This window comes from Myxine glutinosa, chromosome 7, assembly GCF_964187855.1.
Source record: "Myxine glutinosa chromosome 7, kmMyxGlut1.1, whole genome shotgun sequence".
NCBI classification, from domain to species: Eukaryota; Metazoa; Chordata; class Myxini; order Myxiniformes; family Myxinidae; genus Myxine; species Myxine glutinosa.
Window position 1 is genome coordinate 126,986,732 of NC_136267.1, and position 14,232 is coordinate 127,000,963.

General features: G+C 48.7%; 1 protein-coding gene across 4 annotated transcripts in view; it reads right to left on the reverse strand.

Moving 5' to 3' along the window:
• LOC137413562 (protein HEG homolog 1) overlaps nucleotides 1-14,232 on the reverse strand; it is a 238,483-nt gene that overhangs the window by 184,407 nt on the left and 39,844 nt on the right. For all 4 annotated transcript variants that reach the window (XM_078782281.1, XM_078782282.1, XM_078782285.1 and 1 more), the window contains 2 exons: nucleotides 12,853-12,978; nucleotides 1,038-1,144 (listed from right to left, as the gene is read on the reverse strand). In XM_078782281.1, the coding sequence (XP_078638407.1) occupies nucleotides 1,038-1,144; nucleotides 12,853-12,978 (233 nt within the window). The remainder of the gene's footprint in view (nucleotides 1-1,037; nucleotides 1,145-12,852; nucleotides 12,979-14,232) is intronic.

Below are 14,232 nucleotides of genomic sequence, written 5' to 3' on the forward strand. Positions count from 1 at the left end.
CTCGGAATGGGTGACCTTGTCCTGGTGAAAAGACACCATTTTTTTGATAGGGAAAATCGTTTATCACAGGGAAAAGGTGTCCTTCTTAGTGAAAAGGCACCCTTTCTATGGGGAAAAAAACAATGTCATTGGAGTAAACAGTGACTTGCATTAGAATTACTAGAAACGGTACCCGCCCTATGGGCGGGGCTTCAATTTGGGAAGCCCAAATGAAAAGGCAAAATATCAGAAATTGAAGGCTTTTTTTTATTTTAAACGATTCATATAAACATCCGTTGAATCATATCACACGCAAATCATCAAACAGTACATGGCGCCCATTTTGAAAAAAGATTGAATTCTGCAAAACGGAAGCGGCCGCTACACGTCTTTCTCAGTCGCACGTTTATGTGTGAAGATTGCGCACCGAATCTGTAACACGGAAGCAGCCGCTACACCTGTTTCTCAGTCGCCTTGCACATGCTGCCATGTTACTTCGGAGCCGCACGTTTATATAGGAAGAGTTCATCAGGAGTCGATCTACTCTCTCCTGGTACGTAGAATAAACAGTATTTGTAGAATTTCAACAAAAGCCACATCACTTCATATCGGTAAATATTATTCCATCATGTTTGGAAAAACTGGAAAATTGGAAAACTTGGAAAAATTGGAAAAACAATATAGCCTATTCTACTCCCAGGGGTCCCAGGAATACACACCCAAAATATCGTTGCGATCGGTTGAGCCGTTTTTGCAGTACCTTTGTACGGACGGACATTTGGTGAATTATAGTAAGATGGTATGCCGCTTCGACCACCTCGCCACCCCCCCTCTACCGAGCTTCTTTCTACACCCCCCCCCCCTCCAGAACCCGAAATGTTTCCAGCATGCCAGCTCATGTGTATCAACTTTTAATCCTTAAAAATAATGCTGACTTCCCCCCCCCCCTCTCCCCCCTTTGTCCTGCTTGTTCTTGAACAGTGCACAATCTGGCCTCAATGCTGGCCTATCAAGCCAAGGTACAACATGAGAAGTAAATAAGAAAAAGGAAACCCTACCTCGGTCTTTGTTTCATTTTCAATTCTTTTAAAATCTTTTGATGTCTTGTCATTCATTTGAGAGGTAAAGATGTCATCCCAATGCAGCATACTTGTAAATGCCTTCACTGTAAGCACATCATCAGAAAAAGACAAATAGCTTTGGTTAATCTTCATCATGGTCTGTTTTACTACATTAAATGTGTATTCCATTTGTAGTGCTCATGAATTGGTCTGGGACACTGTTTCCTATAGTCGCACACCTCCAGGTAACGGTTTATAAGGACCCAACATTGGCGTTCTTATACATGCGACGTTCGGACAGCCAAATGGGTCAAGTGGATACCTGTCCTGTTAACCTCACAAATGGTTGATCTGGGAGGCTAAATACACCACAGAAGCGAATGATTAACACCACCTTGATTATACACAAGTAATTCATAATAAGTTGATAATTATGAACAGGAAATAAATGACAGAGAACACTATACAGGATATCCACAAATTACCGTTCCAAATTCAAAACGTAATTTAAAAAATAATGAAACGTGATACAACAATGTGGATTGATGCATGTGAAAGAACATTTCTCAAACTTCTATTAACTTTTTTTCATTTCCAGATATCACCTGTGACACATGACCTCACATTTATTGCAAATGGCACCCCACAAGAAAAAGACCAGTGTGTTGCCTGGTTTATAGAGATCAAATCAGTGACACATGTTCAATGAAGCTTGAGTACGACCTATTGAAGGCAGCCACCACTGACAAAAACGATTCGTGAGTGGAACAGAAAGCTAATGGAGACCGCTAGCATCCTGCAGAGGAAGCAGAAGTGGTGACGCTGTTGAGTACTTTCTTGTGTCATTTGAGCGCAGAGGTCCATAAGTCCATTCGGATTCAGGTGATGATCTTGAAAATAATTGACAATTAAACTTTGAGACATGTTCTTTCACATGCAGCAAACCACATCGTTTCATTCAATTTTATTTTATTTATTATTGTTTGAATTTGGAACATTATTTTGTGGACAACCTGTATAACCAATGATAACTGCAAGCAAGGAGCTGATACTCTCAGCCCCCCTGCCTTTTGAATGCTATGAGGAATAGATCTGTAATTTGAAAGCTAAATCTTGAACGCTTTTTGATATATCGCGTATGCAAGCCAAGTTACCCAGATAGTTGCTATGGCAACATCATTCAGCCAATCACAGCCATGATATAATCAGGTTGAGATATATCATAAGGAATAGAAAGAAGAAGAACCACCTTTAGAGGCCATTTTTCCCTGCAGAGCAGGGGTTGGCTTTTTTGGGCACCACGGTCCCCTTTTTGAAGCAATGTTTTACGGCCAGATGCCCTTCCTGCCGCCAACCCTGTTAGTCGCCTCTTGCGACACAGGGAATTACCAGTGAACTGGTGCTCAATTTTGCCGACCTCAGAAGGATGACAGGCTGAGTCAACCCCCCTGGTGTTAATTCAGCAACCGACTGGGATTCGAACCCAGGATCCTAGGATACCAAGCCAGCACCCTAACAGCTAAGCCAACACCAGGCTTAATATGTCATGAGGAATAGATATTTGCAATTTGAAAGCTAAACGTTAAACGGTTTCTGAACCATCATGTACACAAAAGTATATGGACAGATGATTGGTAGATCATACGGAGCTCATTTTAACGTCCCCATCTCTGACCTTGTCGGAAGGGCGGGGGACAGAAGACAAAATGAAGAAGGTAAATCAGGTCTCGATTAGAATCCAATTGTACCATGCTGAGATCAGAAGGGCAAGGGGGAGAAAGCCACCAACAGCCATGTTGAGGAAGAGATGATCATTATCAGCCACAGCTGCTTACAGAACCATTGTGGTTAATGATGAGCTGTGGTACAGCAGAACAGCCCTAGGGGAGAACACAGCCTGGAAAGTATTGATGCTGGAGCTTGCTCTTGGCTATCTAGAGAGGGCAATTTTGTTCCGATTGGACAAACATGAGTCGAGTTATGATGAAAAATGTCTATAATTGTCATGATCTTAAAAATTAGGTCAAAAACATTATTTCAACCCTACATACTCTTTAGCTTGTCTACAACAAAGTCGAGAAGAGCTGCTAAAGCCACAACGATGTCCTTCCATCAGTCAGGTAAACAGGCAATTGATGGATTGTTCTGCTGCAGAAGCACTGGGATTACAGATTATAGCTGGGTTGAGAGTTGAACCCGGGCTCGACAGCTCAGAATAAAATAGTTAAGAGTTGTTCTCCATGAATATATCACAACGTGCTGATGTTCCGGGATTTACCCATCGTCCTCTCTTTTGCCGACGAAACGTAAAGCCAGAAATGTCAGCACCTTGTGATCTTTCATGGTGGATAATTTTAACCATTTTATAACTTTTTATTCTCTCACATCCTGCTAAGTTCCATTACCATCTCTTTTCTCCAAATTTCCTCCTTTTTGCCAAATATTTTTTTATATGGATATGGATATGGAGATGGTTTATTATTTAGTCTGGACTAAGTCATCACCTGCAGAATGGAAAATGCTAAAGCAGGTGAAATCCAACTTTGTTTGTTCCGAGAAATGGGGCAAATGCTCAATTTCACTTCCGCACACATTGCCCCACCTCTTTTTTGGTTAAAAAAATAATCCACTTGTTTATACTGTTGCGGATATGGGATTTAGCCTCCATCCATATCCGCTTGTAAATATTCCCCTATTTCCCCAATACTCCCCAACTATCCCCAATCCCCCATTCCCTAGTCCCATTGTCTGTAAACAACACTCTGTAGCCCCGACCTTCCCCTTTTTCCCCCATTAAATGTCGTGCCCAGGTTCACCGCATCTCACGTAGACAACTATAGGACATCTTGCTAGTTATTCTTAGTCTATGTCAGTTAAGGACTCGTTTCCATTAATTCTGACTCTTCGTTGCACCAGAATGTGATTGTATGGCACCAGTAGTAAGTTTAGGACCTCCCAATACCTCCCCGCATCTCTTCCTCATGAAACAACAACACCAACAACAACAACAGCGGCGCGGGGAGTGCGCGTCCTCACTCCGGCTTGGTTAGCCGCCATTGACCATGTGCTCCGACGGGGTTACCACACAGGGGCTCACTGTCAGCTCCTCGTCAAGGGCGGAGCCCGGTAACCCCCCGCACCCAATAAGAAGCGGCGGACCGATTCCATCTGGGGCGGAGCTAACGAGCCGAGGGCGTGTCACTCCCCGCTGGACATGCGCAGGAAGACGGAGGTGACGTCAGATGCGCCTCAGCTACGAAGAAGAAAGGACGCCACCTCCTAGCGCTGAGAGATACCTCCCGCATCTCTGGACCGGACCGAGTCGATTCTGCCCCTGAGCCAAGGTGCACCTTGAGCGATCGACTACCTGCCCTTCCTTGCCATCAATCCCTGTGTGAGTCAGTCTTGTCCCGTTTGTCTGTGGTCTGTCGGGACTAAGATAAGACCGTGTCTAAGTGCCCACCTTTCTGTGCTGTACCTCTGTGCCGTGTAATCTAAATGTTCTGCATAACCCATATTATATCCTCCTCCGGAGGTCTTGAGAACTCTACCCCTGGTGTCGTGTCATTTAACCCAGCCGTTGTGTCCTTTCCTTCATTGATTTAGCATAGCGCGATTCGGCCAACGTTCGAGTGTAATCGGGTAACTTGTGCGAACACGGCGGCCATTCCGCTCGGCCCATCATAACATCTAAGTCGTGTCCGTAACAATTGGTGTCGGGAAGTGGGATCGGTCCCGGAGCGCGTTTCACGCGCTCGAAATTATAACGGCGAAATTTGATTGTGTTTTACAAAAAAAATAAAAACCCGAATTTTGAAAGTCGCGCTATGGCAGATCAAGACGGCTGGGTTCCGGTAGAGGAGAGTGAGGCAGGGTCGATCCAGGACCAAATTGAGGGACAAGAGGAGAGCGAAGCAGTGAGGGTGGCAGGGTCGCAAAATAGCGTCGTCGTGCATGAGGTTACGGGCGCGCAAAATGGCGCCTCGCACATGGCCACGGCGACCGCGCCCGCGACCGTAGTAGCGCCGCTGGTAGATTTGGACCTTTTTTTAATACAAATGAAGGCCCTTATGGCCCAGAATAGTGAGCAAATGAGGGCTGATAGGGAGCGATTGGGTGAGCGATTGGAGGGCCAAATGGGGGTAATGAGGGACGAAGCGAGGGCTCGGAGTGAGCAATTGGGGGTAATGAGGGACGAAGCGAGGGCTCAGAGTGAGCAATTGGGGGTAATGAGGGACGAAGCGAGGGGTACCGGTGAGGGATTAGACAAGAAATTAGAGGGGTTAGACAATGGGATAGAAGGGGTGAAACATGGGTTAATGGGGGTGGAAAATAGAATGGCTGCCCAGGAGAATCAGATAGAGGGAGTGAAAAATGGGTTAGAGGGGTTAGAAAACAGTATGGAAGGCAAATTGAGGGACATGAGGGACCAAGCGGAAAGGGAAGTTAAACAAATGGGGCAGCAGATAGAGGGGGTCAGAATGGGGGTAGAAACTAAACTGGATGCTCACAGGGAGGAAATGGAGCAGATGAGGGTGGCATCTGGGCAGGAGATGCAAGTGATGGGAGAGGAGATCAGAAGAGGTGTGAGTGAGGAGGTCGGAGGGGTGCACGAGGAGGTGAGGCACTGTAAGGAGCGCATGGAGAAGGAGGTGAGAAAGGGGACTGTAAAATTGCAAGGGGGTATAGAGGAGTTGACGCTGGGAGTAGAACAACTGACAGTGGGACAAAAGGAGTTGGGGGACCAGGTAAAGAAGAACACAGCGGTAATAGAGGGTTTAAAATCGACACAGAAGGAGATGAAAAAGGACGTAGGGGTAATTAAAAAAGAGTGTCAGACGGTACATGAGGACCTGACGAGGAAAATGGACAAGGTGGTAGAGGTGATGGAGGTTAAAGAGCGAGGGGTGCGGGAGCACATAGAAAAAATAAAGTGGAGTTAGAGGAAGAACTTAAAGGGGCGCACGAGGAGATGAAGGAGGTGAAGCAGAAATTAGAAGAAGTGGAAGAAGGGGTGAGCGAAATTAAGAAGCGACGGAGAGAGGATAAGAAAGAGATAAAGGAGGAAGTAAAAGAATTGGTCCAAAGTCTGTGTTCGGATCGTGATGATGTGCTCATTAACCGGATGAGGGATTCGCAGGTGATGGAGGAGAAGCGAAGAGGAAGAGGACCCGGTGTAAGTGGTGACCAATATGGTCGTGCGTATGATGCGCCAGGTGATTTAATGAGTTTGGGGGTCGAGATGGACCCGGGTGTTCGTGAGAGGCCGTTGGTGCAGTGTGCGACAGGTCTGGTGTGTGAAAAAGGAGGTGTGCGAGAAAGTCAGACTCTGGGGTGTGTGAGGAAAACGTGCGTGCCAAGGAGTGAGGGTGCTGGCGAGAGTGAGGCGGTCGTAGCGCGTGTGCGAGGGAGCACATGGAAGCGCGTAGTGAGGAGTGTTACGGAGGGTGTAAAGGGAGAATGCACGTCTGTGGTGAGTGTTACAGAGAAGGTAACGGGAGAGGGTGTGCGAGAAAGATGTGCGACGGACAGGTGCATGGGGAAAGAGTGCGCTGTCAAGAGTAAGGGTGAGTGCGCTGTCAAGAGTGGAGGTGAGAGTAGTACGAGTGACACGGAGCGTGAGTTGGTGGTGACAGGTGAGAAAGGAAGCACACCTGGAATGGTAGAGCGTGTGTGGGAATGCACGCTGGAATTGGTAGTGAGGCACGTGGTTGGGTGTGCGAGTGAGAGCACACCTGTGATTGTCACAGAGGAGGTGACCGAGGAGGGGGCGCGAAGAGGTGTGTTGGTGAGGTGTGCGAGCGACGAATGTGTGCCAAGGTGTTCGGTGGTCAGGTGTGTGACCAAGGCTGGGAGTGGAATGAGTGTACCTGGGTGTGTTAGAGAAGGTACGACGAGGAGCATGGAAACGGCTGGATGTATGAGCACGAAAGGGGTAGCGTATGCTTGTAAGCATCCAGGTGAGGCATCGACGGTAACCGGGTTAGAGGTTAGGTCGACTTTTAGCCGAAGCGGGCCCTCGGTGCGTGCCGGGCTTCGCGTGCCGCGAGAACCAGCGGGGATCCGAGCCACGGCGGGTTCGAAAGGACCGCCGTGCGCGATCCACGCTGGGCCTCGCGTGGAACGGCCGCGTCCGGGCTCCACTAGGCGGAGCGGGCAGCCCGATAGGAAGGGTCGTCATGGCGACCACTTTTTGTTGAGGCATTCCGGCAGGTCGAGATCGGGACATTGGATGGCTCCACGCCGGGGTGGTGCGTGGGATCTCGGCCCGGGTAAGCCCCCGTCCCTGCACCGAGTGCCGGACGCGTCCAGCCGCTGGCACAACACAACCCGCATTCATGGCTTGGCTTTACGAAGCCGGGCTTTGGACAGGAATTGGCGCACCGAGAGGCATTAGTGAGTGGACAGTGTGATGAGGTTAGTGTTTTGGAACCAAAATTAGAAAAAAACAAAATTTGATGATTGGCAGTAGTGATTGGCAGATGATGGGTAGTGATTGGCAAATTTTTGATTTGTTGAAATTTGATGTGCAAAATTGGTAGTGAGCGATGGGCCCGGTGGGTAAGGGTGGCATCCCTGCCACCCTTCCCAGATGGGGGCAAATGCGCTATAGATTATGGGGTGTATGGCAGTGAAAATTAGCCCGGGTGGGTTAGGATATTGATAGGGATCTAGCGAAGATGACATTAGGTAACGTTAAGGTTAGTTAGTGACTGATACCTGTAGTGGGGACGCAGGTAGTTTAGAGTGGATGATAATGATGAGGGAGCGCAATAGTTTAAAGGGACGACTGGGAAGCGCAAGTTTCAGAGGGGAGTAGTTAGATGAGATGATGCTGTGTGAGAACTGGACAGGTGTGTGGAGCAGTGAGTGTTGTTGATCAGCGCGAATGCGCTTGGGGAGAGAAGGGTGCAGGTGGCACCAGGTGTGAGAGCACAGGTGTGTGGAATATATGGAGCAGAGAATGAGTGGTGTGGAGAGAGTTGGAGTAAGTGGTACGGAGTGGTGTGCATGGTGCGAAGGTGTGGATGGGGGAAGAGTGGACCCCTTTCACGAGTACCCGGGGCGGGTAGTGTAAGTATTAGGTAGAGGGTATAGGTAAATTGTGGTTGGATATTGGCATTTGTGGTGCGGTTGCAGAATGGTATTGTGGATGGGTGCATTAGTGTTGTGGAAATGGCTGGGCGTGTAGCCTGTTAGTGTGTGTAGTTGGTTTGGGCACTCCACCACTGTGAGGATGTCGGCCAGGTGAGGCCGCAGGTGGGCTCTGGGAGCCGGTAGTTGTGGATGGGGCCCGAGGATCCGGAGGACGGACCCGGGTAGCCCAGTGCCAGAGGGCACCAGGGGGTGACAGAGCCAGGAGAGGGCCTTCCCCAGTTAGTTAGGTTAGGGTGAGGGGCTAGGTAAGCTCGGGTGGCAACTGCAGTGGTGGAGGTGTGCAGGTGGGTAGACCTGCTGGGAGAGCTACACGTCACAGCCCAGAAATTGTGCGAGGGCACCGGGAGATGAATCGGGGGAGTGAGACCCCAAATTGAAAAGCACCACAGTTTGGTCAATGGGAATTGGTTTTTAGAACCCATAGTGTAAGAGGGCCAATGGTTTGGCAGGAGAAAGACCCCGGGTAATGTAAAGTTGTTAAAGTCATTTAGGAAATAGTTAGGATTGATGAACCTGTCGCACCATACGCAGCCACTTACCTGAGGTGATGATGATGACTCCACACCTGTGTTTTCTTTGTTCTGTGTGCAGGAAATGAGAATTGCTGTGCGGATTGGTGAGATGCATCACGACGTGGATGAGACATTGGGGTGATTCCATCTCCTTAGGAGGGACTGATGATGAGTTGGAGATGGCAAATTTTGATGAGAGTTGGAAATAGCAAATTTGATTGGTTTGGAGGGAGAGAAGACGAATTTGGTTTATGGGAGGAACGGGGAAGACAGTAGGGACGTTTGTTGATTTGTAAAGTAGATGTTTATGGGTAGTGTTGTGTTTTGTGGATACAGTAAGGGGTAAGGGAGGGGCAATGTAGGTTACCTGGTGGGGGGGGGGGGGGTGTACGGTAGGAACGTACCTGTCTCACCTGGTTCCCATGTGCCCCCAGTGTGCATCACCTTGTATTGCGTGCACTTTTGCGCCCTTACCACCTTACTCACTTGTCTTCTTCTTTTGTCTCCCACCTACGAGGATCTGGCTTTGGGGCAGAGAGAGAGGAGAGAGAGGTGCTGGCTCCGCAGTTGTGAGCCTGCACTTTCGCTGCTTGCTGCCTGGATCGATACACCATATGGACCGCAATGTTTGTGGCCCCCCACCATGGACCGCAGTTCTTTTGCGGGCAAGCACCACCCGTTGATGGACCTATGGGTCAACGTGGCACCTATGCCATAGAGGTGAACCATTATAGTTGGCCCCCTGACGGCCACAATTTAGAAATGGACGCGGTTGGCGCCTTTCTTTATTTTTGAAAGAAGCCAGAAGGCCAAGTACACCACATGAAGGCAAGACCAGCGGCAGAACATCGGCCGGCTGCGACACCACCGGTGATTTATTGAACACTTTATTGGTGCACCGGATGGTGCTGACTGTATGTATGGGGTGGTGCTTTTGGTGCTTGGATGGGATGCTCTGCACATTATTAAAGGCCGTAGGGCCACAGAGCACTCGTGGGTTGGTGTATCGATGCTGGCATGCGTGCGCTCTCTATGCATAACATCTGCATGTGTTCCTCCAAAAAGAGGTCCTGGATCGTAGTGTAAATATCAGTGTAGTCTTGTATAAATGATGCTCCCTACCGGCTGTATGTTTAGTTTGAGGATTCTTTCCGCGATTCGGTTATCCTGTGGGTGTGTTTCTGTGAGGAGAAGGGTGCAACGTCGCAGGGGGACATATTTACTCATTTGTGAACATCTGTAAAACTGTCGCACTCAGGGTTGAGTTAATAGTAGAGGGAACTACATCTGAGTGCCACACTAACGTAGGTAAAGATTTATCGGGTCGGGACGCCCCGAGGTAGAGAAGGGTGCAATGTTGCGGATATGGGATTTGGCCTCCATCCATATCCGCTTGTAAATATTCCCCTATTTCCCCAATACTCCCCAACTATCCCCAATCCCCCATTCCCTAGTCCCATTGTCTGTAAACAACACTCTGTAGCCCCGACCTTCCCCTTTTTCCCCCATTAAATGTCGTGCCCAGGTTCACCGCATCTCACGTAGACAACTATAGGACATCTTGCTAGTTATTCTTAGTCTATGTCAGTTAAGGACTCGTTTCCATTAATTCTGACTCTTCGTTGCACCAGAATGTGATTGTATGGCACCAGTAGTAAGTTTAGGACCTCCCAATATCTCCCCGCATCTCTTCCTCATGAAACAACAACACCAACAACAACAACAGCGGCGCGGGGAGTGCGCGTCCTCACTCCGGCTTGGTTAGCCGCCATTGACCATGTGCTCCGACGGGGTTACCACACAGGGGCTCACTGTCAGCTCCTCGTCAAGGGCGGAGCCCGGTAACCCCCCGCACCCAATAAGAAGCAGCGGACCGATTCCATCTGGGGCGGAGCTAACGAGCCGAGGGCGTGTCACTCCCCGCTGGACATGCGCAGGAAGACGGAGGTGACGTCAGATGCGCCTCAGCTACGAAGAAGAAAGGACGCCACCTCCTAGCGCTGAGAGATACCTCCCGCATCTCTGGACCGGACCGAGTCGATTCTGCCCCTGAGCCAAGGTGCACCTTGAGCGATCGACTACCTGCCCTTCCTTGCCATCAATCCCTGTGTGAGTCAGTCTTGTCCCGTTTGTCTGTGGTCTGTCTGGGCTAAGATAAGACCGTGTCTAAGTGCCCACCTTTCTGTGCTGTACCTCTGTGCCGTGTAATCTAAACGTTCTGCATAACCCATATTATATTGTTGCGAATATGGAATTTGGCCTCCATATCCGCTTGTAAATATTCCCCTATTTCCCCAATACTCCCCAACTATCCCCAATCCCCCATTCCCTAGTCCCATTGTCTGTAAACAACACTCTGTAGAACCGACCTTCCCCTCTTTCCCCCATTAAATGTCGTGCCCAGGTCCACCGCATCTCACGTAGACAACTTTCGGACATCTTGCTAGTTATTCTTAGTCTATGTCAGTTAAGGACTCGTTTCCATTAATTCTGACTCTTCGTTGCACCAGAATGTGATTATATGGCACCAGTAGTGAGTTTAGGACCTTCCCATACCTCCTCCCATCTTCTTCCCCAAACAACAACAACTACAACAACAGAGGGGCGCGGCGCGGCGCAGGGGGAGTGTGCGTCCTCACACCGGCTCGGTTAGCCGCCATGACCATGCGCTCCGACGGGGTTACCACGAAGGGGCTCCCTGTCAGCCCCTCGTCAAGGGCGGAGCCGGTAACCCCCCCGCACGCACCCAATGAGAAGCAACGGGCCGATTCCATCTGGGGCGGAGCTAACGAGCCGAGGGCGTGTCACTCCCCGCCGGATATACGCGGCGACTTACCGGATGTGACGTCAGATGCGCCTGAACTACGGAGAGCAGAGGACGCCACCCCCAGCGCGACGATACCTCCCCGCATCTTTGGACCGGACCGGACCGGGTCGATCCTGCCCTGAGCCCAGGTGCACCTGGAGCCATCGATTCTGCCTTTCCTTGCCATCAATCCCCGTGTGAGTCAGCCTTTTGTCCCGTTTATCTGTCGTCTGTTGGGGTTAATATAAGAGTGTGTCTAAGTGCCTATCTTCCTATGCTGTCCCTCTCATTCCTGTAATCTGACCTTCCGCCCTAATATAACCTCCTCCGGAGGTCTTGAGAACTGAACCCTTGGTGTCGTGTCATTTTAATCCAGCCGTTGTGTCCTTTTCCTTCATTGACCCAGCGTAGCGCGACTCGGCAACGTTCGAGTATAATCGGGTAACTTGTGCGGACACGACGGCCATTCCACTCGGCCCACCTTAACATCAAAGTCGTGTCTGTAACAATATCCTCCTCCGGAGGTCTTGAGAACTGTACCCCTGGTGTCGTGTCATTTAACCCAGCCGTTGTGTCCTTTCCTTCATTGATTTAGCATAGCGCGATTCGGCCAACGTTCGAGTGTAATCGGGTAACTTGTGCGAACACGGCGGCCATTCCGCTCGGCCCATCATAACATCTAAGTCGTGTCCGTAACAATACTTTTCCATTTCCATTCCCCAGTTTTCACAATTTTGGCATTCCCCCAAATACAAATTGTTATTTTATGCCTTGGCAAAGTGCTTCTCTACAGAGCTTTAGTTGGTTATTCTCGATAGTGACAGAGCTTCACAAAACGAAACGCTTGTGAAATATCAGACACATTCAAAATGGAGTTACCTGTCCAACAGAAATGCAAACATTCGTGATACCCCAAGCGGAATAACCCATATAAGACCAGGCCTCCTCCTTCATCAGAGTTCCTTATTGTTCCCAATCCCTCTCACTTATTAACCCGTACCCTCACCTATCTACAAACCTCCAACACATCAAAGCTTTTTGAACGACTCCTTGAATGCATGAACACACCGTGTGCCAACACGTCCTGGAAACGGCTCCTGCACATGCAATCTGGAGACGAGCAAGTTTTGTAATAATTGGTTTAACATGACAGCACAGCAACAACATCTAAACCTGCAATCCTCGTCACATTGCAATGATGTGATTCATTCTCAGATGTATATGTTTCATTTCTGACTGTCAGAAACCAGTGCACCAACAATCACAAATCCTGAAAATCTGCCGAAAAATTTAACAAGTATCTCGTATAAAGAGCAAAACAAGGAGTTCCACTTACCCGATATGCAGTCTCCCTTTGTCAAGTTGTAACCCACTGGGCATTCACACCAATATGCACTCTTCTGTTGATTCATGTGGCAAACAGCTTGTGCTGGACAAGAATCCGCCGAGCAAGTCTGGACAGCTGAAGACACCAAAACACACCAACATTAATGTATGAGTTTGTAAACTTGGTACAACTAAGGCCCTGTCTAGATCAACTTTGAAAGAGCTGCAGGTCTTTGTGGCAAAGACTGGTCACTGTGTGCATAGGACAACAACACCACCCCAGCACTCCACAAGTCTTGCCTGTACGGTAGGGTGGCAAGAAGGAAGCCATTACTCAAAAACGCCCACCTTGAGCCCAGTTTGTGATCTTTATTCTTTATATACACAAAGAATTAAGTTAAGCACCCCCCCCGTTTTTTTACAACCTCGCACATTACAAGTTTGTTGTCGTCAAAACAGTGTAATATACCCATGATATTGCTATATTTTCTGGAGAAGTGATATTATGGTCACATAAAAACATAACAATCATGCCGTTTTCAATATTTTATTCTGAATAATTTAAGGTGAAATTTTTTGGGAATTTTAGGCATATTTTCACCTCAATTTAAGTATGGAGCTATAGGTCCATCACGGACAGTGTGGATGACGTTTATGTTTTCTAACGTACAGTCATTGTTCTGAGAAGACCTCTAGCGATCTTTGCGTCAATAACGTGTGTAGGACCCACTTGATCGGATCACTGACTCAACCCTACGTCTCATAGACCCTGTAAGCCGTCGTATGCGTTGCTGTGGCAGGTTGTTCCATTCCCGATGTAATGCACGTTCCAATTCATCCAGATTGGCTATTGGAGGGACCATCTTCGCAATTTGTCGTCCCAACATGTCCCAAACGTGCTCGAGGGGGTTCAGGTCAGGACTGTACGCAGGCCAGGGGATGGTTGTCACAGCACCTTGCTCCAGCAAGGCTCGGACGCGTCTCGCACGGTGAGGCCTGGCGTTGTCATCCATGAAGATGGGACATGTTGGGACGACAAATTGCGAAGATGGTCCCTCCAATAGCCAATCTGGATGAATTGGAACGTGCATTACATCGGGAATGGAACAACCTGCCACAGCAACGCATACGACGGCTTACAGGGTCTATGAGACGTAGGGTTGAGTCAGTGATCCGATCACGTGGGTCCTACACACGTTATTGACGCAAAGATCGCTAGAGGTCTTCTCAGAACAATGACTGTACGTTAGAAAACATAAACGTCATCCACACTGTCCGTGATGGACCTATAGCTCCATACTTAAATTGAGGTGAAAATATGCCTAAAATTCCCAAAAATTTTCACCTTAAATTATTCAGAATAAAATATTGAAAACGGCATGATTGTTAT